The sequence below is a fragment of the Patagioenas fasciata genome, chromosome 1, assembly GCF_037038585.1.
Source record: "Patagioenas fasciata isolate bPatFas1 chromosome 1, bPatFas1.hap1, whole genome shotgun sequence".
Lineage (NCBI taxonomy): Eukaryota > Metazoa > Chordata > Aves > Columbiformes > Columbidae > Patagioenas > Patagioenas fasciata.
This window is the reverse complement of record NC_092520.1, coordinates 137,316,312-137,341,549: the sequence shown is the minus strand read 5'-3', so window position 1 is coordinate 137,341,549 and position 25,238 is coordinate 137,316,312. Positions and strand designations below refer to the sequence as shown.

General features: G+C 38.2%; 2 protein-coding genes across 6 annotated transcripts in view; one reads left to right on the top strand and one right to left on the bottom strand.

Annotated features, from left to right (window-relative positions):
• Positions 1–52: 52 nt before the first annotated feature.
• RECQL (RecQ like helicase) lies at positions 53–24,397 on the top strand. Of its 3 annotated transcripts, none has more exons than XM_065844754.2 (16): positions 53–153; positions 379–424; positions 1,831–1,903; positions 3,264–3,461; positions 4,938–5,117; positions 6,025–6,131; positions 7,098–7,296; positions 8,442–8,608; positions 9,206–9,287; positions 10,342–10,490; positions 10,591–10,708; positions 12,296–12,434; positions 13,296–13,387; positions 15,585–15,804; positions 16,811–16,940; positions 17,145–24,397. In XM_065844754.2, the coding sequence occupies exons 3-16, from the start codon at positions 1,888–1,890 to the stop codon at positions 17,331–17,333; spliced, it is 1,986 nt and encodes a 661-aa protein (XP_065700826.2). In that variant the 5' UTR covers positions 53–153; positions 379–424; positions 1,831–1,887; the 3' UTR covers positions 17,334–24,397. The 3 variants fall into 3 exon arrangements, with proteins under 3 accessions (XP_065700826.2, XP_071671766.1, XP_065700834.2); XM_065844762.2 differs by lacking the exon at positions 53–153 and adding an exon at positions 170–241; XM_071815665.1 differs by lacking the exon at positions 1,831–1,903.
• Positions 22,707–25,238, bottom strand: part of PYROXD1 (pyridine nucleotide-disulphide oxidoreductase domain 1) — an 18,002-nt gene continuing 15,470 nt past the window's right edge. For all 3 annotated transcript variants that reach the window (XM_065846704.2, XM_071815676.1, XM_071815672.1), the window contains exons 10-12: positions 24,473–24,595; positions 24,063–24,200; positions 22,707–23,565 (exon numbers count right to left, since the gene is read on the bottom strand). In XM_065846704.2, the coding sequence (XP_065702776.1) occupies positions 23,317–23,565; positions 24,063–24,200; positions 24,473–24,595 (510 nt within the window). In that variant the 3' untranslated portion in view covers positions 22,707–23,316. The remainder of the gene's footprint in view (positions 23,566–24,062; positions 24,201–24,472; positions 24,596–25,238) is intronic.

Genomic DNA, 25,238 nt, shown 5'->3' with positions numbered 1-25,238 from the left:
GGGTGCGCGTTGTCACTCTCGCGCTCATCCCCTCTTGGCGATTGGCTGAGGGAAGCCGGCCGCGGAAGAGGCGTAGCCGGGAGGGGAAACCGTCTGTCTGGGTGGGAGCTGTGCGGTGGGTGCCTGCAGGCCGTAGGTGCTGAAACAGCGCGTGTAAATATCTTTCCCTGCTGTTGGTTTGTCTTTTTTTTCTTTCTTAAGGAGTTTTCTTTGAGATGGTTTCACAGAATTTTATGGCTAGGTGGGGGATTTTTTTTTTTATTTACACTGTTAAACGACTGCTGAGATGACACCTAATGCTTGTGCATTTGTTGTTGGTTTTATTCGCTAATGTCAGTGTTCTTGGTTTGCTAATACTCTATTAACATCCTTTTTTAGAGGTGGAGATGAAGATGTTTAATGTGGAGGCTGGATGGAAGCTGAGGTAAGGAAGCTTCCAGTGCTGGGACACTAATTTAGATCCGTACGGGGTGGAAATTGACACTGGTTACTAATCTGTCTGGTTTAGGAGTGTTCATCATGTATTTGCTTAGAGACCTCTTTTTCCCCACTCTTTAGAAAAGACTGTAGTGGGATGAATGCACAGGAATTCAGCTGTGTTTCACAGTGGTCTAAAACAGCCTCACGTACAAGATGCTTCTACTTGCTGTTTGCCTGCTGTGGTTTATAAGCTATGAGTTTGTTTTTATTCAGTTTCCTAGGAGCTACCTTTTTGAGGAATCAAGTGGTATTTGGGGGTCTTTGGTGGCAGTAATGGTATAGAATCAATTATAAGTTATGTTGTACTGCTACTTCTAGGAATGGGAACTAAATTAAAGACTTGTGGAGCTTTAGCAGCATATAGGGAAACTTTCATAGGTGATTTTCATTCTCTTCCCACTCCTTGGATAAGAAAATGGCTTATGTTTCCTGAGCTGTTGGCCTAGTGGTATTTGTGAGGCTTGTGTTTACTGGGAGGAACAGAAGTAGTAGATTGCATTTGTTATAAGTCTGTTCCACGTCTACTGATTTTTCTGGATGTACCTGCTTGCTCTGTACTTTGGGGAGACTAATATTTCCAAATATGTTTGTGCAAGTGGCAGATGGTATAAGGACAGAGCCGTGTAGCTTGAATTATGTGGGTGACCTTGGCACTGCTGAGTTATCTTATACAATAATCAACTTATTTTTAATTATAACCTCTTCTGGCAAAGTCAGTATTTTATTCACCATTCTTTATATATATGTGTTTCACCTCCATTTATAGGAAAACAGTAAAATATTTCTTGTGCTAGAATCAGCTTGTTCTACTGAACAAAGAATGTTGCTCAAAAAATTAGCCAATAAATAGCAAAGTTCCTCTCTCTGATCTAATCAAAACTAATTCCCCTTCTCTGAACCATATACCTTTCTACTTCCTTCTAGAAGATGCTCTAGGTGTTATGGTGGTTGTTTTTCTAGGGGGGACAGTATGATCTGTTCAAACTTCTCTGTAAAGTAGTCTTTGAAGAGATGGATAAAAAAAGATATGTTGGAGCTGAATGAATGACTAGTCTATATTAGGCCAGGCCTTGTGGAAAATTTGTGACCTGGTCAAAATTTGCTTGGTTTCATTTAGAAGGCTGGTGTGCGATAGCCTTAGGAATTGGTTGTGAGTTGGTATCTGTACCTTTTGCAGAAGGGAGAAACTGTGTAGTCATCTAATTGGGTGTATTTATATATGCGGATTAAACGAACCAGTACTTGAACTGTTATATTAACTCACTCTATATTAATGAAGAATTTCTTGCAGTAAATTTGTATTAAGTTTAGAAGGATTACTCATTTTTTTTTTTTTTATTTTATTCTTAGTGAGAGTTGCTTGGTTAAATAAAGTCTCCTAAGGACAACATTCTCTAATCGCCAAAGATGGCAGCTGTTGCAGGTAATCCCAAATTAGTCTGCAATATGCTCAGTTTACAATCTTTTAGCTAACAGACACAATCATCTGATGTTATTGTTACATATATATGAATTGAATGTATGCAGAAAAGAGTTTGTGGGGTCTATGTTGTTATATTTCAGATTTGAAGAAAACGTTCTTTTACTTGATAACTTTTTGTTTCTAGATATAAAACAAATCAGGTTTGTCAAGGATATTACTTGGTTTTCAATATTTTGAAAATATGCTTCATATTTTAGAATAATTTCAACTCTTCCCCACTGAGTAACAATGGGAATGTAGGAAAACAAATATTCCCATTTTGTGTTGTTTGTTATGAGGATATCTTTTTCCATATCATACATTTTTTCTTCCATAAGCACACTGCCATATCTGCTATGCTTGGACCAAGATCTCTTATTTTGTGGGGCAGGAAAGACATTTCTTATGCTTTTCTGACTTGGCCCTGAAGTGGTGATACGTGCTTGGCATGCTGTGGTATGTGTTAATTATTGTTTTAAATCCTTGTGATTGGATTCTAGAAAACAAGCCGTCATTCACACAGATGAATATTAAGATGTAAACAGGTGAATTACCGCCAAAGATTCCCTTATGTAATCAAAGCTTTTGAGGAGTGTTTGCCTCATTTTTTTCAGATGTGAAGAATGGTTTGTATCCACAAAAGTGTTTGTCCTCTGTGTTCAAACACTGATGTTCAGCAGATCTTCTGGTTCTGCATAGAAGGGAGATCTGGGTGCATAAACATTTTTGCAAATGTCCCTATTTCCATCTTCAGAAGACTTTACTTCTGGAGATTAATGTTGTTTCTCACGTGTAAATGCTTTCTATTAGAATGTTATAATGTTGTACTGACCTTGGAATTGTCTGGAGTACTTGTTGTCTTCATTGTAGCACTTGCAGCTCTAACATCAGGGCAGATACAATATGCTTAACATCCATCTGCAGAAAAAATAATTTCAAGTGTTTCTCTGGAGAGGCCCTGCTTTTGGGAAATGGGATTGTGATATATGTTTTTTTCTGTTAATCAATGTAGGCAGTGATAGTGTTGCATATCTCTCATACACCGTATTGGAGATGACAACTTACAGTATACATGTGTATATATGACTTACTAGTGGAAGAAATACGTTATTAAACCTTGCTAAGTATTTTTACATTGCATATACAATATAGGATGCTATAATCTTATCAGTGGGCCTGTCAGACTGTTTGTCTGGATGCTTTTGGTTTGTGTTTAATTTTGATTGTTCTCAATCAGCATACTAAGTAAAATGTCATTTGAAAATGGGATTAGCATGTTCCTCTAATGTCTATTCTGCCTTCCACTTGCTTTTCCCTTCAGTGCTAGAGGAGGTACTGGCTTCCATTGAACATGAACTGCAAGCAGTGGAGATGCAGATTCAGGAGCTTGTGGATAAGCAGCAGGAACTCATTGAAAAGAAGATGAGAGTAAAGAATCTGATAAAACAGTCCTCAGGAGATGTGGAGGCAAGTGGAAGTAGAGAAACTGAAACCTCGGCTGAAGCATGGAACAAAAAAGGTTTGTAGAGTTGAATTCAAATATTCTAATATAGAAGTATGCTAATTCAATACGGGGAAAATGTGTTCATACACCACTTCATTTGAGTAATGGTATTGTCCTATTTCATTTTGTTCAGCAGAGTGACGTGCCATTTTAATTATACAGGGTAATGTTTGTACTTAACTCCTTGGGCATTCCAAAGTACTAATCCGAGTTCTTCTGGGCAGAACTATCACAAGAATGGCCTGTTATAACTACTTGTATTTTTTTCTTGTTGCAAAGTCACAATTGATTTGCTGTAAGAACCCCAGAGTAAATCTGGATATATTGCAATACTTATATTCTCTTTATGTTTTTTTTTCTCTTTTTCCATCACTTGCAATTTAGAAATGTGTTGTTAGTTACTGCCTGTATCTATTTTATGTATTCGGGTTTTTATTTTTTAAAAATGAAATTAATTTTGTAGTCTAATTCATATCTGTCTGTGTTTGAGAGAAGTGTTGTGCATATGTAAGAATACTGATACTTTATAATTGCAGATGGGTGCTATTAGAGCAAATAATTTTGGTTTGGGTACTTTTGTGCCTAATTCTGTCCTAAGCTTTGAAAACTAACATGTTTGCCATCAGATGCTGTGTACACGTTGAGTAAGCTCATTGAAGTCAGTGGGAGGCCTTTATTGGTTTCAGAGAGCTTTGTATCATGGCTGTACTCTGTATAAATTAGGAAGCAATGTCACCTCAAGTCCCAAAGTAAATTATTTCATTGCATGTGGTGCAGCCTGGAGTTCCCACAGTTTTTCCTGAGTTTTAATTTTAATAATATGAAAATGGTTAATATCCTTCATGATGCGTCTGAAACGTGATTTTTTACAGTATTATATCTGTAAATGATGAAATTTTTAGCTTTTTATTGAAGAAAAGAAAAATATTGTAAGTGATTATTTTGTGGAAGATTAAACTTCCCATCCCCCCCTCCCCCCCCTTCTTTTTTTAATGCATGCTTGTTATCACTGGAAAATATGGGAAAAAAAATACCCCTGTTTTCATGAACTATTTGTAATCACTGCATTTGTGTGAGGGAAGCATTTGGGAAACTGTTGTAGGACTCAGTGTCTGGTTTTATTTATTTTCACAGGGGGCTTCTCATTTCGATTTAATTTTGGACTAATCAGTTAGCTTGATCATTAGCACTTTGAAGTTCTTCATCTGCTTGTGAGTTTTTTGCATTAGTTCATGTTTATGTGCAATGAAAGCCTTTAGTGTGAAGGTGGATTGGGTTTGCATTTCATAAGGTTTTCAAAGGTCCATCTTAAAAACTGGTTTATACAGACTGAGGTTGTGTGTAACTTTTTGTTTGCCATTATTGAATCTTTGAATGCGTTCCCAGATCTAATATTATATTGCTTACAGATTTAGCTATTGTATATGTAAATTGCCCTTCTTCTATTGTAACTTGGTTATGAAATGTGTTTGGTTTTTTTTCCCTTAACAGATTTTCCGTGGTATGAGAAGATAAAAACTGCACTGCAGGGAAAATTTAAACTCCAGAAGTTTAGGTCCCTGCAACTTGAAACAGTAAACGCTGCAATGGCAGGAAAAGATATATTTCTTGTCATGCCTACAGGTGGTGGAAAAAGCCTTTGCTATCAGTTACCAGCTGTCTGTTCTGATGGTATGTAGGGGAAGAAAAAGTCATATATAAACAATTGAATTTATTTTCTCTCTTTTATAGTTATTTGGAGAATGAACATCATATTGGTGTCTATTACAAGATCACAGTAGGAGGAAAAAAGAGTGAAAATATGAGATAATATTTTTCTATATTTTTATATATATGCATATATATGAAATATATATTATATTTTTAATATATATATTTACTAGAAATATTTGCTTTGCTCTCATTTTATTTTCACTGAAGGAACAATAGCACCTTTAAAATAGATGTGCTTTTTAGATGTGATTTACATGAAAATCATTTATCTAGGCTCCTCTCAATACATTACATTATTGAACGCTGAAATAACTTTTTAAAAGTTTGTCACTATCTTGAATTAAATATACAGTCTGTAAATTATTGAAGTATGGATGCCTGTTATTTGTCTTTTCCATTCTGACATTTATGTGGGAGAAACTTTGTATATTGATTTTTAAAAATAAGTATCCAATGCTAGTTTTAAAGTTTTTTATTTTTTTGAAAAATAACTCATTCAATTGCATGGAAGTTTACTTATTTACAAAGACTGAATTTACCAAGACCAAGAATTGTTTAGTTGTATGGTAAATTAACACCGCCTGACACAGATGCAAATCCAGCTTTCTTTGTTTTCTATATTAGTTCTTATACCCTGTTGCAGCTCAGTTGTTTGTGGTCTACATTTGAAGAGAAGGTGCTTGTCATGGGCAGTTGATAAGACGTATCCCTATGTGACCTTGTACTCTCTTACCCAGGAGGGGAATCTGTTACTGTGTATGCAGCTTAAGCTCACAGCTCACAGGGCTGATGCATTAGTAAAAAGTGTTAGAGAAGATATTTGTGACATCTGAACTGTTCAGTTTGCAATGATTTATTGTTACAGGTTTCACACTCGTGATATGTCCTTTGATATCACTTATGGAAGATCAGCTCATGGTTTTGGAACAGCTTGGTATTTCTGCAGCTTTATTAAATGCATCAAGCAGTAAGGTATGTTTAACTGCCTAATGTTCATGGGTTTTGTGATGTTTGTGCCAGTGTCTTACCTCTGTGTATGTTGTTTGTGAATACTGAATGAATGGCACAGTTTTATCAGCTAATGCCATTCCGTCAACAGTATCATGCCAGCTTATCATATCACATGCTGTGATATAAGTAATGTGAATAAGTATCTTGTGTTCCTGTTTTAATGACAAGAAAACATGTAAACCAGCAGCTTTCATGGAATAAATAGATTTCAGGGGGCTATTTAGAGGATGTGAAGTACCCTTGGCTGCTGCATGTTGTATATTTTTGCTCAATTTCTAGACTTAGAAGACTGGAGTAGATGGTTTTTGTTGATTAGTAACATATTGAGCAGTGCAGACTTTTACATCTAAATATTTATTTTCCTTTAGGATGGTCAGCTGTTTCATCCACAGGCTGAGAATCAACTCATTTCCTAGTCTCTTATTAGTCAATTGCTTTTTATAGTGAAATATATTTTCCTGACTAGCAGGAGGCCATTAACTCACACGTGACACTGGATTTGATAGTTTAGTGACTTGATGCAACATGCTGAACTTGGAACCTGCTTTCAGGTAGAGCACTTTGAAAACTTAGTCATAAAGACTACAGTTGTGTGCAAGAAATGATTTTACACTTGTAGTACTGCAGACATATTTGCTACATTATATTTTATTGGGAAAATACTGATAACACATGATGAAGCAAAGACAAATATTCAATGGTTCGCCTTCTGTTCTGTGACAGGTTTTCCAATTATTAAAATTAACATTTTATATATAATGATCTTCTACAAAGAGTTATAGTAGTGCTAAATACTATGTAACAGTTTATCAGTATCTGCTAATTACCCCATATGAATTGTTGACAGCCTCTTAAGAATCTTAGCGCTGAGCAATATCGGTGTGTTGTCCTAGTTTGTTAGCCCTTGGTTTCTTTTCTTTTGAACAGGAACACGTGAAGTGGGTTCATACTGAAATGCTGAACAGAAATTCGCAACTGAAGCTCATTTATGTGACCCCAGAGAAGATTGCAAAAAGCAAAATGTTCATGTCAAAGCTAGAGAAAGCTTATCAAGCAGGGCGTCTTGCTCGCATCGCTGTAGACGAGGTCCATTGCTGTAGTCAATGGGGCCATGACTTCAGGCCTGGTATGCTCATTAGAAATCCAGTTACATTGTTACTTGAGCATTGATAAATGAGTTAGGCCTGAAATAAAGCCAAGTGCTTTCTTTGTGTTAAATAAATACTTAGTGTATGGCAAGTACCTGTGCTAGCTTAAGGACTTTAAATTTGATTCACAAATGACTGTACCCTTGTCCAGGAGCTGAGTTCATGAAAATGGGGGTGATTTCAATGTAGATTTTGTTGTCAATATTCTGAAAACTCTTCATTCAATTAACTTAAATTAGAGCTTAATAAAATGAAAGTTTTTGGCTGCTGTCTTTAATGTGGACAATACAGTCATCTTTAATCTACTGCTACATGAAAAAGTGTCATTCTGCATGCTGCTCCCAAACATTCTGGGTGACAGAGGTACAGCATTTTGTGAATTCATGAGAGGTGTTTTAATTGCTTCTAAAGCAAGTTGAAACAAATGCCCTTGATGTTCGGGGAAATAAAGCATGCTTCAGTCCCTTTCCTATCTTGTCAGTTGTAGAAGACTGTTACTTATTTGGTAGTGTTTCTTTGCCTTTGAAATAACCTGATTTGAAGCAATAGTAACTGTAAAGTCAACATTTGCTTTTTTTTTGTTAAAAAGTGGTGTCCGAGCAAAGAGCCATACCAGATAAACAGGCGATGTAGAATTTGGATATGTACCTCTGGCTGCATTTCTGTTCTAAGGCAGCAAGTGATTGTCAGCACTGAGCCTTTAAAATCTTTTCCTTGGTACAGTCTGGTCTGTGTATTCAAATTCCACATGGCTTATTTATTAGCAAAGCTTTAAACAGTTGAAAAGCTGTTTGTAAAAGCAGACCTGTGAAGTAACCTGAATGTTGGTTAATGAAATGCCGCTTACATTTTTTGAACTTTTTAAGAACTTCCATTTCAATATGTTTTGCCTTCTGAATTGTGGCTGCTTCTGTAAAATTCAGTTAGAAGATAAAGCATTGGTTTTGATGAGTGCAATCTTCTTATTCCTTCATTTGTATGTATAAATTAGTTCTGTAGTAAACTGATTAGTAATAACATTTATTGCAGTATTACCCTATTTAATACTACCTACATCAGTGTATATTTTTTAACTTTAGATCTGTGATGTCAGAAATCTTTTCCTTTTTGTTTTCTTGCTTAGACTACAAGTCTCTTGGTATCTTGAAAAGACAGTTTCCCAATGCTCCCTTGATTGGATTGACAGCAACTGCTACAAATCATGTTTTAAAGGATGCTCAGAAAATTTTACATGTTCAGAAGTGCATTACCTTTACTGCTTCTTTTAACCGGCCCAATCTTTACTACGAGGTATGTCTTGTTGTCTGTTTGTTTGACTACATTGTGGTTACATTGTCTACTTTAAGGCACAGTTGATGAATTTTAGAATAGATTTTCAATTATACATTTTAATAACAAAAGCTTTTCAACAAAATGATGGTGTTCTTTCATTACTTCATCTTGCTGAGGTTGCTGTCATCTGCAGAGAAACTTGAGCTGCTCCATCTTTGTGAGCAAGGCTTAGCAGATTAGGACTGTGTAAAGGGGAGAGAGGTAGGTAGCAGGCTCAGACTGCTGCATCCTGTTGGAAAATATGTCATATGGTTGCAAAAAATTGTGAATTATTGTCTTGCACTGTACTTTCAGTTTGGCCACAGGTTCTTTTATTGTTCTGCATGGGAAAGTTTGTGGGTTTGCTTGTGTGTGTTGGTTTTGGTTTGGTTTTTCGATGGTTTTTCTATGCTTTTGAGATGTAATCTGACTGTACACCAAGAGAATATAGTAATTTTGGTTAAATGGTAGAATAGTTATGTTTATTGTACTGGAAGAAGTAGAATAATAAGACTGTGTGGCAGACTGTGTGCACTCTTGAAGAACTCTTTGGAATGTGTCTATTATATTTTTGAGGTTCGGCATAAGCCTTCAAATAATGAAGATTTCATTGAGGACATAGTTAAGACAATTAATGGAAGATACAAAGGACTTTCAGGTAAAAAGTGTGAGAAAAAAAAAAAAAAGAGCAGGTTATGTTTTATAATCTTTAGTGTTACAGGGCTCTTTTCAAGTGACCCTAAACATGTAGAGAAATTCTGCCTTCACCATACGTTAAACATCCAGCATTAGAATAAATGAAATTTAACAAGATGTGTACCTTGAATAATTACTATTTTCATTCATTAGTGTTTAAATGTCTTTACAGTGTTGTATCTTCTGAAGTATTGAAATACAATGTTTATATAGAACAATGTTTAATAGATGAGAATAATATCAATTTTTAAGATTGTGAAAAAAAGGCTCAAAAAATATTATCTATATGTTCTTAAATCACGTATGTGTCAGTATCTACGTGTCAGGATACTCACTATCTTTAACACTTCTTTTTGATATTTTATATAAGACTAATGTATTTTTCAGGGCCCAGAATGGGTGTGTGGCAGGACGAATTGTGCTTTTGTGATAAAAGCAGAACTGTAGAAGTTGAACTTTGTGTAGTCAGTAAATTATGCAGTGCACATAAAGGCAACAGAGCCAAAGGCAACAGAGCACAAATTTCTGGAGCAGCACTCTGTCCCTGACTCTGCTGTGGAGCTCTGTGGCTGTGATGAGCAGCTCCCCAAATATGTGTACTGTGCTAAGATGATCAAAAGTCATGTGGCTTTGTGTGTAATCCTTGACTTAGCCCAGACTGACTAATGATAAGAAGCAGATTTATCTGAAACCTCAGGTGAGATGTCATAGATGTCATAAGGAACAGCAGCCCTTTACATAAGCTTTAATCACCATTATCCTCCTCAAACATTAATAAATACTTCCATGATTATGTGGATTAGCAGCAATATTTTCTCTTTAGCCTAGAAGTCAAAGCTGATGATTTAAGTTCCCTTCATAGCTCCCTCAGTACTGCAGACTGCATAGGCACAAATATTGTTTGCTGGTTTTTATGTATGTATTTTTCAGTTACTAAAAATTTCAAAGTTGTGTTTAGGTATTTTTAAATTTTTTTTTTAAGACATTACAATAAGGCACCTCTTACTTTTGTGCAGGAATTGTTTACTGTTTTTCTCAGAAGGATTCTGAGCAAGTTACTGTGAGCCTGCAGAAACTGGGAATCAAGGCAGGAGCTTACCATGCAAACATGGATGCTAAATATAAGACCAAAGTTCATAAAGGATGGGCAGCAAATCAAATCCAGGTTAAGTAGATACTTTTCATAGATGTAGGTCTCATTTAAACAAGCTGTATTTTGGTACCTTGATGGTTTCTTAATCTTTTTTTTTTACTATTATTTTCAGGTGGTAGTGGCGACTGTTGCTTTTGGAATGGGAATTGATAAACCTGATGTGAGGTTTGTAATTCATCATTCTATGAGTAAATCCATGGAGAACTACTACCAAGAGAGTGGACGTGCAGGTATTGTAGAAAGTGGCTTTTACAAAGTCACCACTTACCAAATGCTTAAACCAATAAAATTGTACTTTGATTTCAGTCGTTTGTGCAAAGCGTCTTGCCTTTGAGACTCATTCCAAAGTGCCACTCTGTCTGTGTGAGGAGGTTTTAAAGCAAATACAAACTACATTCATGATCTCAGGCCTCTGTACTGCAGTTTAGCAAAGAATAACTGGGTACCCAGCCCTTTACTCAGCATTTTTTTAATTACTTGATTTTTTGTGACATCTGTGACTTACCAGAATAATTTAATAACATAACATTGACAGATTTGATGTATGTTACAGGAATATTTTTTATCCTTTGCATAGCCACTGGGTTGTGTGATTTGCTCAGATTGTCTCTAGATCATGTCTAATTGCTGTGCAAATTTCAGTGGCCACAGAAATACAAGTAGGATGGGGAGTCTGGAGCAGGGAATTTTAAGGATTGATCGATATATAGCAGCACTGAATAGCTGTCATGGCTAAAAAAAATGGTTTGTGGTGTTTTGGTTTGGATTTTTTGACCTAGTGCATTATTACTTTTATCAAAGACAGATTTGAATCCATGTGAAGGAAAGCTGTGGGGCAATTGGTTGAGATTTTAACTATGCCGGTGTGATAGAAATTGGCCTTAATGCTGGCCTGAGAAATACAACCGTCATCAGGGCTTGTGGGAGTTTGCATCTGCTTACTCTAGAACCTGGTTACTTCTAGATAGGGCTGGAGGTAACAGGAAGTGTAAATACTGAACTGGTGAGACAAACACCATATAGGTGCTGAAATAGTTCTTTCACAGTGTTTATCCACTTTGGATGATTAAAGCAAGCTTTTGTGTTTCTTTTTCATAACTCAATTTAAGTGAGATTCTTCTGGGGGGTAGTTAATTAAGCACTGCTACTCATTTGCCTAAACATACTACTTATGAAACCTTCCTTTTTCCCCTTGACTGCCCATCCAAGTGAAGTAGTTACTTTCTGTTATATGTTAAACTTTTCAAAAGCTTAGGTTTTTTTAGATGTTTTCTGCTTTCTAGATCTTGTAAACAGCAGGAGGGCACCCATGAGCACATCATTGGGAGGGATGGGCAACATGAAGGAAGACGTTTTAAGTTCAGCTGTAGGAGGCACAGTTAGTTTTAAACGGAATATTTTGTTACATCATTCTCTATTTATTACCATTATTACTTAATTAAGGTATTTGAAGCTTGCAGTGTCTTCAAGATGTATTTGGCTAGGATTTTCCAAGAAGCATTAGGGTGAGAAAGTAGTAATTTCACTGACTTTGTCTGACACTAACATTTTATTTTAATTGTTAAAGAGTCAAAATCTTCATGGGGTAGTATTTTCAGTTTCCTTCATTCTGTAGTTGTAGAAGACTGTTCTAAATCTATTTTATTTCTAGTCTGTATGATGCTGTTAGTTAGTATGCTATGCTTGGTATTTTGCTGTGCACTCTCCATATAGGGGCTGCAGAAGCCCATGCAAGTAAGAGTGGAATTTGTACCAGAAAATGCTGTGCTTAAAGTAAAGCTCTTAGATTTTTTTTCGTTTGTTTTAATGCATTGCAGGTAGAGATGACCAAAAAGCTGACTGCATTTTGTATTATGGGTTTGGAGATATATTCAGAATCAGCTCAATGGTAGTGATGGAAAATGTAGGGCAAGAGAAGCTGTATGATATGGTGTCTTACTGCCAGAATATGAACAAGTAAGTTACTGTGGTGACTTGGTTGCTTGGTTTTTAAATAGATTAATTTTGTTGGATTTTTAGAGGGCATTTGGAAGAAACAAACCCCACAACAAAAGACAACCCATCACCAACCAAAGAAAAAAACATTCATGAAAACACAACAAAATTAAAACCCGAACCAAACCCAACCCAAAACCCCACCACACTATAGAAACACTGCTATTGTAACAGTCTTGAGTCTGGACTTTGTGGTTTGGCTGCTCAGTAAGTGTACTCTTGCACATAGCTGAATGCTGTTGTGTTGCTTGCCAGCTTCAGGAAGAAGTTCTGGAGCCAAAGCAGTTAATGTTGAGGTGATACATCTATCAAACAACACTGTTTGGATTTCAAGTCCCATTCAGAGCAAAAACTGGAATGCTTTAGTTTTTAATGTAAGATACCAGTGTTTCATGGCCATACAGGAATCTGCATGTGTTTAATGCTTCATCTGCTGCACTAAACTACGCAGAAGACTTCATGGAGAACATTGGTATCTATGTTGTGGACAACTTGTGCATTCAGTGTAGCCTTTGTTGGCCTCAGTCTAAGAATTAGTTCGTATTCATATGATTTTTCATTCTATTGAAATTGCAGATTATCCTTTTCTGCTTTAATCAAACTGTTCCTATTACTGAAAGCTACCAATTACTCCTCTTTACCTAACTAACAGGGAATACCGTGTTGCAATATTTTTTTTCTGATTTTTCCTGAGATCATTCTGCATGCTCGTTTTGAGATATGAACTGACCCAAAGGACTTTCTTTTTGCCGCTTTCCTGGTTTATGACACAGGTGTATATGCTTATGGTCTATAGTCCCTCTTTGCTCTCTGTTCTCTCAGGTGTCGCCGAGTCCTCATAGCCCGTCATTTTGATGAAGTATGGGATTCTGCAAACTGCAACAGAATGTGTGACAACTGCTGTAGGGAGAACTGTAAGTAAATTGTTTTTATAACCAAGGACAGAGAACATGCAGAAGGTTGACTTAAAGAAATATCTAGTTTAGACAAAGTGTGAGCAACTTCTGTAATGTGTGCTTGTAGTACTGCCTGTTTCCAAGGTGCAAATCTTGTTATCAGCATCAGTTTTTGGTGGCTTAGTGTTGCTGAATACAGGGTGTTTAGCAGGATGCTTCCTGGTTTGATTTTTTTGCCAGAAGCCAAACACTTTGGTGTCTTTCAGGCTCAGCAATTCCTCTGTTCCCAAAAGTGAAGGTGGGCCAATGGGGAGGAAATTGACTTAACTGTTTTAAAAGGATTCTGGTATGTGTTGGTTTTGGTTCAGGATTTTTTTGTTTAAAAGCTTAGTTCTGAGAAGAAGCCTCTTGGTCTTCACGTGCCAAACTGTTCGCACTTGGGCATGAAAAGGCACAGTTTGCACGTGTCCTGTTACAACTTGCCTGGTAAAATCTCTGAGGATTTCAGTGCTGCATGCTCATGAGACCTACCTGTGTCAGGACTGTGCATGGCAGTTGTGCAGAACAACTGAGTGTGCTAATTCAGGATTTTGCAGTGTGTTAGCCCTAACAGCACAATGTCTGCCGAGTGTGGGCTCTTCCCTTGGGAGAAAGTTGGGATTATAAGAGGGGAAGTGTATGGGCCAGACGTAGGGTGAACTCAGGAGATGAACTGAAAAAAGACCTACTGTGTGGAAAGGGAGGATGGTTTCAGTAGGACATGGTTCTGGGACATAAGTTCTTTTGCTGCTTTGCGCACAAATGTCCTGGGCAGTGTTGGGTAGCTAGCTTAAACTACACTTTCATGGGTGATCATTGGCAAATTTAACTGTCATTTTTGGTACCCATCTAGAAAGCCATAAGTCTCAGCACACGCGCCAAGTATCTGTTGCTGCACTTACCAAGAGCTGTGGTTAAACATAGGAAATCCCATATAAAGGTAGAAAGCTGTGAAAAGGATACTGAGAAAAAAAAGGTGGTCCTGGGCATCTCTAACAATACACAAAACCACCTTAAATTTCTTTGAGGAGCAGAGGAATTGTGGAAAATACCTTTTCTTCATACCTCATATCTGTTGTGAAGCATTTGGAAACGTCGTGATTGGCACTTGAAAAACTTGAGAACAATTCTGTATTCAAAACTGTTCTCGTAACTAGACTTTCCCTGTATGTTTTTTGAGGGGGAAAGTATACAAAACAAAGATATTTAACTTCTTCTTTATACAGTTTGCTATATTTATATGATAATCTGTTTTGCAAAATTATGCAAGTAATGATGTCTTGTTATCTTATAGTTGGAAATGGGGCTTAGTTATGATTCATACTGGGATCAGAAGTTGAGAAGAGCATGGAGCTGGTTTGTACCCAAGACTTACAGGAACCAAGTGATGAAGTATAATTGAAATATATCCTGTTTACTGCTGGTTTACCCCCAGGGCCATTTCACAGATAAGCAAGGTCTGAGGAAACCCAGCAGTAGTACTAGTTTTTCAGTACCTAGTTGCTAGTATTGGAGGAGGCAGTTGGGGTAACTCTGTGCTATGATCTGACCATGCAATAGAAGCATAATCATTATGTGCTACATGGATCTGTTAGTGCTTGGAATAATTATTCATGACAAAGCTAATTTGTATAATGAAATTAATACTTTTTTCTGTGCCGTTTTTTCTTTCTTAAGAGAAAAAATGTCTCGCTTATGTTCTTCAATTCCTCTTAGCTCTCTAATCTTTCTATAATAAATATTATGGGTGACGAAAAGGAATCCAACTGCAGAGTAATACAGTAGATACTTTACAAATTTTATGCTTTGTAAATGCTGCTTTGAAATAATTTGTGTGGTTTGTACTGTTAAATACATGTAACAATGTTTGCAGGATTGGTGTTTTTAATTATTAAGTAGAAAGATAAATGTAAGTTTGGGTACAAATATATCCTAATTTTATGGAGGAAAAATTACAGCTTTATTTGTTAAGTTATAGTTTAAAAACAAACAAACAAAACCCATTGCTATTACATGGCACATAGATATATATTTATAGGTATACATATGCATATTTATCTCTATAAATATATAAAAGTGCATATGTATATATATACACACCTAATGTATATATGGATATGATCTAAATTACTATAAATAAATTGCTATTTAAATGTTACTTCACTTTTATTTGTAGCATGTGAGAAGATGGATATAACAGGCTACTGCAGGGATCTAATCAAGATACTTGAGCAAGCTGAAAACATGAGTGAGAAACTGACACCACTGAAATTAATCGATGCGTGGTCCGGGAAAGGTGTATCAAAACTCAGGGTGGCTGAAGTTACTCCACCAAAGCACCCTCGAGAGGAGCTGGAGAGAATTATTGCCCATTTACTCCTGCAGCAGTATCTGAAGTATGTAAGATGTCTGCTCCTTTTTTAACATCTAGTAGTCATTTTTCTTTACTCTCATGTTACTTCTGTATAGTATTAATGGATACATGTTGTAGGCTCCTTTTTAGCCTTATTTCAGATGCATTTAATGTATTTTAAAAAAACCTCAAAAGATTACTGTATTTCTACTTCAAAATGTTTAAACAGAAGTTGGAGGAACATTTGAAATGCTGCATCTCTTGCAATTTTAAAAGGCTGGGGTCTTCTGTATTCAGGTTGAACCCTTAATCTGCAGCAGGCTTCACTTTGGAGAAATCTGCTATTTATAGAGTCCATTTAAATTCCGTGCTTAACAAAGCAAATAGGATTTCCCAGATGAAGTATTAAGTCAGGTCAGGCTGGCTAATGTGGAAAGTGGTACTCAGAAATTTTAAGAAAGCATAGTGAAAATAACAACAGCACTTCTCTTGTAACCTGGCTGTTTGCGTGGTATGTTTTGTCTTTTCATAGAATCATAGAATACCAGGTTGGAAGGGACCACTAGGATCATCTGGTCCAACCTTTCTTGGCAAAAGCACAGTCCAGACAAGATGGCCAGTACCCCCTCCAGCTGAATCTTAAAAGTGTCTAATGTTGGAGAATCCAATTTAGAAGTTCCAAGCCTATGTACAAATTGAATGTTTAATCCTATTATTTTTGTTTTAATTTTTTTGGCATCTGTACAGTTGATTTTTTTTTTTTTCTTAATCCTCATAAGAGGGTGAGCAGATGATGACTTAGATCTTTTTTTTCCTCCGTGTATTCCAACAGATTGATATGTGTGTGTGTGTGTAAAGTTCGACAAATGAAACTATGCTAAGTGTTGGCCAGACTTGCTCTAAATTAAGTAACTATCCACTTGAACAGATAAAGCAGAATCAAGCTGCTATTTGAAACATCCATCAGAAGGGTTAATGTGTCCCATTTCCCCACACAAAGTTCAATCTGTCTCTAGCCTTCCCTTATAACACTGATTTAATTTATGCAGGGAGGACTTCAGCTTCACAGCATTTGCTACAATATCCTACCTGAAGATAGGACCAAAAGCAGGTCTGCTGAAAAACGAGGGACACATCATAACTATAGAAGGGATAACAAACAAGAAAAGTGGTTACAAGGTATTTATATCTATACTGACTTCCTATAATGGAGATCTTTTCCATTATAATTTATTTTAATCGTCTGGTATCTGCTCAGTATATGTTTTCATAGTAATGCAATCAACAGGATTTATAATAAACCTCATAAGTATCTTCTCTCATGTGGGAACACCAAAAAAGAAATAATATTAGACTTTTAACAGAATTGTTTATAAATTACAGGACAAACCATCTCAATCTTCGAATTCAAAAGGACGCAGAGAAAATGCCCAGACTATTTCAAAGACTGTCCAAGATTCAGTTGTGAAGAAGTCACAGGAACATAAACGGCCTAACTCTGGTCCTAACTTGAAAGCAAAGAAGCTTAAACTTCAGGCAGGTGGAGATGACCAACCAGTAGTTCTTGACTGAGTTTCACAGACTACATTTAGGATCTAATCATGTTTGTTTCTCCATGGACAATGCAGTGTGTAAGTTAATTTTGTGTTTTAGTAATGGTATGGGGTTTTTTTTGCATTTTTTTAATAAAAACCAGGGAAACAAGTATAACTCTCAAATCTAGGAGAACTCTAGTTGTCAAGGGAAAAATGCTTTATATCTAAATAACTGGTGTATATGATACAGCAATGACTACAAAATGTAAATAATTACTGTGTTGCCTTTTTAACTCTTTTGGAAATACATATGTACAATATTACAGAACCAAGCAGGCTGAAAGGGACTTCACAGTATCACAGTATGTTTGGGATTGGAAGGGACCTCAAAAGATCATCTAGTCCAATCCCCCTGCTGGAGCAGGAACGCCTAGGTGAGGTCACACAGGACTGTGTCCAGGCAGGTTTTGAATGTCTCCAGGGAAGGAGACTCCACAACCTCCCTGGGTAGCCTGTTCCAGTGCTCTGGCACCCTCACTGAGAAGAAGTTCTTTCTCAAATTTAAGTGGAACCTCTTGTGTTCCAGCTTGATCCCACTACCCTTTGTCCTATCATTGTTTGCCACTGAGAAGAGCCTGGCTCCATCCTCGTGGCACTCACCCTTTATGTATTTATAAACATTACTAAGGTCACCCCTCAGTCTCCTCTTCTCCAAACTAAAGAGACCCAGCTCCCTCAGCCTTTCTTCATAAGGGAGATGCTCCACTCCCTTCATCATCTTTGTTGCCCTACGCTGGACCCTCTCCAGCAGTTCCCTGTCCTTCTTGAACTGAGGGGCCCAGAACTGGACACAACATTCCAGATGTGGTCTCACCAGGGCGGAGTAGAGGGGAAGGAGAACCTCTCTCGATCTACTGACCACCCCCCTTGTAATACACCCGAGGATGCCATTGGCCTTCCTGGCCACAGGGGCACAGTGCTGGCTCATGACTTGCGGAGATCATCTAGTTCAACCACCTATTTAAAGCAGGTCCAGTTGAAACAGGGTGCTCAGGGCTTTGTCCAATTCAGTTTTGACTGTTCCAAAAGTTGGATATTCCACAGTCCCTCTCAGTACCTGTTCCCAGTGTTTGACCATCTTCATGACCAAAAGAAAAAAGGACATTTCTTAGAGCTAAATATTTTTCCCTTTGTTACAACTTGTCTGTTGCCTATTTCCCTACCACTGTACACTTTTGGGAAGAGTCTGGCCCCATTGCTGTTACGCTCTTCCATTAGGTAGTTAAAGACAGCAGCAAGATTGCAACAGTCACTCCCCTTCCTCCTGGTTTTCTTCTTTTTTAATCTGGAAGAAATGCAGTTTTCTGTTTCTCTTCTCTTAAGCCCCTGCTTCTCCTCTCTGAGCACCTAGGCAGATAGGTAGCCCTCTGCTAGACTCAATCCAATCTGTGTGTTTCTTTTACTGGGAAGTGCAGAACTTAACCCAGCACTGTAGCTGTGATCTTGCTGGTGCTGAATACCCAGAAAGAGTCTTTCGCCCAAATTGCTGGTCACGCTCTTGCTGATACAGTCTACTATGCAGTTGTCCTCTGTGCTGCAGAGGCATGCTGCTGATTCATGTTCAGCTTGTTATCTACCTGGAAGTACCTTTTCTGCAAAGGTGCTTTCTAACCAGTCTGGCCTCAGCCTGTGCTGTTGCATGGTGTTAGTCCATCCCAGCTGCAGGGCTTTATTTTGCCATTAATTTAGAGGTCCCTGTCAGCCCATCTGTCCAGTCTGTCTAGGTCCTTCAGACTAGCAGCCCTGCCCTCCAGTATATCAACAGCTCTCCCAACCCTGATATTGTTGGCTGACTGGCTGGAGAACACTCCATCCTCATACCTAGACTGTGAGTGAAGACTCTAAGCTGTATTGTCCCCAGTACCGATCTGAGTGTTGCCACTAGTAAATAGCCACCCGGTGGACTCCATACCACAGATCCCAACCCTTCGAACCAGGAAGTCCAGACAACTTTCTACCTCCCTTGTACATTTATCCAGTCTGTATCTCACTGATGTAATTTCCTTACAGCTAAAAATAGGAGATCAGGTCAAAAGCCTTGCTAAAGTCAAGATAATAGAACATCCATTGCTACCCCCTTATTCTCTTATCTCAGTCTGGTTGATCAGTTACGCTTTGCTCCCTCTAGATCTAGCTGGCTGTTCCATATCACCTCCATGTGTCTGAAAATGTCTTCTGAGAGTATTTGCTCCTTAAGTTTTTTGGGGCCTGGGATAAAGCTCACTGGCATGTTACTCCTTAGACCCTGCTTTTTGAACACAGGTGAGATATTTGCCTTTTCCCAGTCGTCAGGAATGTCCCACAGTCTCCAAGACCTTTCAGAAATTATAGTCTTGCACTGACCTCTACTACCTTTCTCAGTACTTCTCAGTATAGCCCATCCAGTCCTGTGGATTTGTGTTCAGGAAATTGGCTTAAGTGATCTGTAACTCCAGCTTCCTCTACTGCTTTATTCCCACAGACTGTTAGTAGGCTTGAGGACCTGGAGCTCTGAGGGCAAGCCTTACCAGTGAAAATGAGGCAAAAAATGGTTTGAGTACTTCAGTTTTATCCGTGTCATGTGTCACTAGTTCCCCTACCCTCTGAGCAGGGGACCATGCTTTCGTTACCCTTTCTTTACTGCTTGAGGTACTTACAGAAGCTCTTCTTACTGCTCTTCACATCCTTTGCTAGTTCCAGCTTCCACTAAGCTCTTACCTTTCTTACTCCCTCCCTGCATGCTCACACAGTGTCTCTATTTGTGATATGTACCTTCTTCCATTATGTATTGGCTTTTTCTTGTGTTTGAGCCAGCTGAGTTCTCTGTTCACCATGTTGGCCTTCTGACACCCTTGCTTGAGCTTCTGCACATAGGAATAGACTGTTTGTGTTCTGAGGAGGTTCCAGTTTGGGAATCAAGCAGCTCTCCTCAGCCCCTTTACCTTCCAGAGCAGCCTTCCTGAGATCCTGACAAATCCCTGAAAAAGCCAAAATCTGCTCTCCTGAGGTCCAAGGCAGTGGTTCTACCATGTCTTCCTCATTTTTCTGTTGAGTTTGAAATTCTGAATCACCCAGTCACTGAGCAGCATCTGAGATCTGAGCACCTAGTAAGAAACAAACCTGCTGCTGTCTCCACTCCCCGCAGGAGGGATTCTCTGGTATCTCTCATCTTCCTTTTTCTTCATTGTGTGAACCCTTGGCTCAGGCTTAGCTGGCATCGATGCATCCCTTGGTGGAATCATCATCCTCATCTTTCTCGGGGCACTGTACCTATCCTGCAATGGGTGGAGAAGGAGAACTTCTGTGTTGCTGGAAGCAAGAGGTTTTAAGCCTTCCCTCCTGTAGGAGCCTGAATCCCCAACTCCTGTGAGGGTAGTTTCAAGGTTTTCCCTCCTTTGCAGCACAGGACTCAGGTGACCCTTAGCTCCTCAGAGTCTCTGTGAAGACCCTGTCATCTCCTATTCCTCCTCCTGATTGCTACACAGGCTGCTCACCTCCTCCTGCAGCTCCTGCAAACAGAAACTCAGCGGGGCAGTCAGGGCACAGCTCCCACTGGTCAGGCTGCTGGCACCAGCCCCATGGAGAGACATAAAACATCCAGAGACCTGGGCGGCTGCAGCACCCTTCCTCTGGAGCCATGCGTGGTCAAAGCCTTTGCTGTGCCATGGACAGTTCTTCCAGCTCGGTGCATGCCACAATCTCTGCAGTTTTGAGCAGAGAGATGTGGCCCGCTTCTGCAATACTTATACCTACTATAGCATATTGAGTACTTAAGGGTACTTTAAAGAATTTCAACTGGGCATTGTTACAACATTGCACTACTTCTGAGTTGTAGACAATTTTGTGAAATTTTATATGTATTTCTCTCCTTAAAACATGTGTGTTGCTCTTAGAACTGGATTTCTCTAGCTTGTTATTCAAACAAAACTGCCACTTCTGTGCTTTTCTGAAGTACCTAAACTTATGTTTAAAAACAAGACAACTTTTCTTGATCTCAGCTCTTCATTTTGTGGAAGTTGGGAAATACAGAAAAAATGCTGCTCAAATACTTCCCCCCCGCCCCCTTCCCCTGTTGAATTAATTGGCTTATAGTCCAACTACAGATCTGCGTTCTAATTAGAAGTCAATCCAGTTTATTAGAAACAAATATTCTTCCACTCTATAAACACGGGAGTATGACTGTCATGAAAGTTGCATACTTTAAGCCTTTCATGTGGGCTACATTAAAACCGAATCTTTGGGTAGATTTTGAATTCTAGTCTCTTAACTAACTTTACTACTCCATGTAGCTATTTGCTTATGTTCCTGTTGGTTGTGGACATGGAAAAGAGAAAGCAAGTACAGGAGAGCATGGCTGCTTGCCTGCGGCTTGCAGTAGCCTGTCTCCCCCATTTTAAAGAGCAACCTCTCTTTTGTCTCGCCTATGATTCCTTTCACATAACATCTTGGTTCTGTCAAGATAAGAGGGTGCCAGTGCTTATTGCTGCAAATGTTCTTGCAGTACCTCATGCTACAAAGCCAGGTGGCTGATGGCAATTAAATACCTGTCTGGGTGAACACAGAGTTCCTCCATAATGCACAAGTTCAATGCACACTTGGTCAAATTTATGATAGCTGAGAGAAGATGATAAAAATTACATAGCATTACAAAGAGTAGAACAGAAGATGTTTTAAGATGTTTCTCAAATAGTGGGATGTTGCTAGTTCATAAATTATGGTAGAATTTTAATTTTGAGGTTTGGAATCTGGTTGAAACTGGTACTTTTTTTTCCTCAGTAGAAAGCCAGAAAATTGTATTTGAACACTGTCAGGACCTGAGATTGAACATGAGAAGACATTAGTGTAATAGCGGCAAAGGGATAAATGATAGATTACCTTGATGAGCAGGCTGCTACTGAAATCTGAGAGTCTGGTAACCAATAAGGCCTTTTTCTGCTCCTGAGAACTTGGTGCTTTCAGTTCCAGTTGTGTTTGTCAGAGTTGGGAGCAAGAACAGTTGGGCTGAGGAGAAAGGGGTGAAGAGCAGCTCTGCCCACCCTTTTAAGTTCCTGAGTTGCAACAACTGCTGGGTTTCAGTTTTGTTTATGCTTAGCCTTTAAGCAGTGCTTAATCTCAGCAATGCAGATGTCATAGGAATGCTATTTATTAAAAAGAATTTTTGAACCACATGATAATACAAATAAGAGTGCATGGTCCTTTCCTTGCCCCTCAGGACTATAGATTTCGCCTCTCATTTCTCCTAAACTAGAAGATTATGTATACTGAACTGCTACATCCAGGACTGTAGAATGCTGTTGGGATAAATTCAGTAAGCAAGAAATTACCTTTATTAACTCAATAGAGTCTGATATCAACCAAGAACCACATGACCTCCCTTCTCTCACATTTATTTCAGGAAGTTGCTCAAACACTATTACCATTTTAATATTTACATCTAATTATATAAAAGGAAGAACTTCATAATAATGGAAGGCTCATTTTCATACAGTAAGTAGACAGTGATAGTAGAGGAGCAAAGCCTGTGCGTTAGCCTGTTCCACACTGAGACAACACAGAATCACAGAACAGCCCCAGCGACATCTCATTCTGGCCTTCATTGTTCAAAGTTTGTGTTCTGTACATAGCTGAGTAGAAAATACATTTACTTCAGAAATAAATGTGTTCAATCTTTACATAAGTTTACTTTTAAAAAGTGAAGGTTCCTTCAGATTCAGCTGAACAGAGTACTATCTTAGCAGCACAGTGAAGCCCACTTTTTAAGACTGCTATTTTGTTCATCTAATCCAGATGAAAAGTCTCTGCCAACACCGATCCACTTGCTTTTGTTGCTGCATTTCCACGCAGATTAATTTAATTCACCGGTCACTATTTTGACAAGATCAACACAAAATCTTCATACAGGACTGCATTTATCTCTCATTTCTGGTAATCCTGAGGAAATGGTTTATAAAACTCAATACAAAATGGAAGAGGGGTTTTGTTCAATCAAAATAATCTTCTATATCAATATCTGGATTCAGGAGATCTTCACCATAGGCTGAAAGATCCATTTGATTTAAAATTAAATTTTCAAAGGTTTCTTCCAAGTCTGTTTCACCAATCAGCACAGCTCCCATCATTCGGCCATTCTGCATCACTACTTTAACATATTCTTGTCCCTTGGTACATCTAAGCATCAGTTCATGGTCTAAACCCAAGCCTTGAGCGTTGTATTTTCCCAAAACCACCACCTAACAGAGGGGAAAAAGAAAAAGCACTCATGAGATGATTGTAGTGGCTTTCAGTATTTCTGCTGGTAACAGTTCTAAGCTTCAAAAGACCGATATAAGCAGGGCAATATCTGTGCTTAGGAAACCTCTCCCATTCATTCACTTGCAAACCCACAACAGAATGAAAGATCTTCACCCTGAGCTATCACACACAAAACCTAATATTGAGCCAGTTACTATGCTGAACTGTGTTGAGTTTATCCATGAACAGAAACTTAATGAAATTGAATACATGCAGACATGCCAAGTAAATCAGCTGTCACTCACCAATTAAATTTGAAATACATCTGAAGATCTTTGCCCTCTTCAGTTTTAGCAAAGTAAGTATGAATGGAGAAAATCTAAACTAAGATTAATTATTTTATAAAGAAAACTGGTTTGTCAATACTAAAGCATCTGCTTGGTTTTGGCAAACAAGCTATATGTGCGTTACTTAGTGGTTTAAGACTGTTCTTTACCTTGTAATTGAAAAATTTTGTAACATGAGCAAATAGTTCAAAGCTGAAATCCATATCAATAGGTTCCCCTAAAGTATCAGCTGCCATGCACTTTGCTGCATACCATCCCATCTGCCTAGCTTGAGTCCACAGTCTCATCTAAAAAAGAAAAAAGATTTAAAAACACAGATACATGTCACTGTGCAATGACTGACACTCATCAATGCTTACTAAGTGTCTTCATTATACTCAGACAGGCTGAACGGCTTTGGCCACACCGATAAAGTGATCTGTTATCAACCCACGATTATCTACTTGTTCACTGCCTTCTGCTTCAATTAAATTTTCTTCTCTCCCATCTGTGTAATAGTGTGTAATTTACTTTGTAGATTAGGCTGCTGCTAAGTACACAATTGTATGATTTGGTTTACCTGATGCCACACAGGACTAGGTTCCCATGATGCTGTGCAGATATCTCCAGCTGCATATATATCTGGCAGGGATGTGTGCATGTGTTTATCTACTTTAAGACCTCCATCTTCACCTACAGCAAACTGAAATATTTACACAGATGAGCAACAAGCAAAATAATAATTTAAACTCAGTAATTCAATTTCGTCCATGTTAAGCAGTTATCTCATGTTACTTTTTTAATAGCAGACTCACAGAAGTTTTGGTAAACTCACTATTCTGCTTAATCAAAACATTCAAAGATCTAAAATTATATGAATAAATACTATGGGAACCCAGCAAGATGCTCTTCTGGATGCCATGGAGCAACAGAGAAAAAGGTCATTCGGTGTAAACAATTCATGGCTATTCATTCTCCCACTTAATCTGACTCAATCAGGAAAGACTGAGAAACGCAAGAGAAACACAATGTTCAAACCTCAAAATCTCAAGACTCCTTCAGCTTCAAGATCATCTTCAAGGGAAGAAAACAGATCTCCCAAAGAGTGCCGTAATCGAGTATTTTTCACAACTGTCCACATATGAAAGTATTACCTCCCTGTATTATGATGCGACCCTGCACTCCACAGTATTTATCCTGAATCTTATCAAACCTAGAACCCTTCATATAAGCAAAGACAAAAATCAGCCTACAAAAGCAGAATTCCCTAGCAATGTCTGCATCTGTTTCTCACCAAGTTTAAGAACAGATCAGTGTTGTATTTTATAAGTGACCTTCACATGTCC

Excerpts from the sequence above, each read along its gene's own strand:
- RECQL (XM_065844754.2), top strand. Across the intron at positions 7,297-8,441 it reads GGGCCATGACTTCAGGCCTG|ACTACAAGTCTCTTGGTATC; the intron begins GTATGCTCATTA and ends TTTCTTGCTTAG. Across the intron at positions 8,609-9,205 it reads GGCCCAATCTTTACTACGAG|GTTCGGCATAAGCCTTCAAA; the intron begins GTATGTCTTGTT and ends TATATTTTTGAG.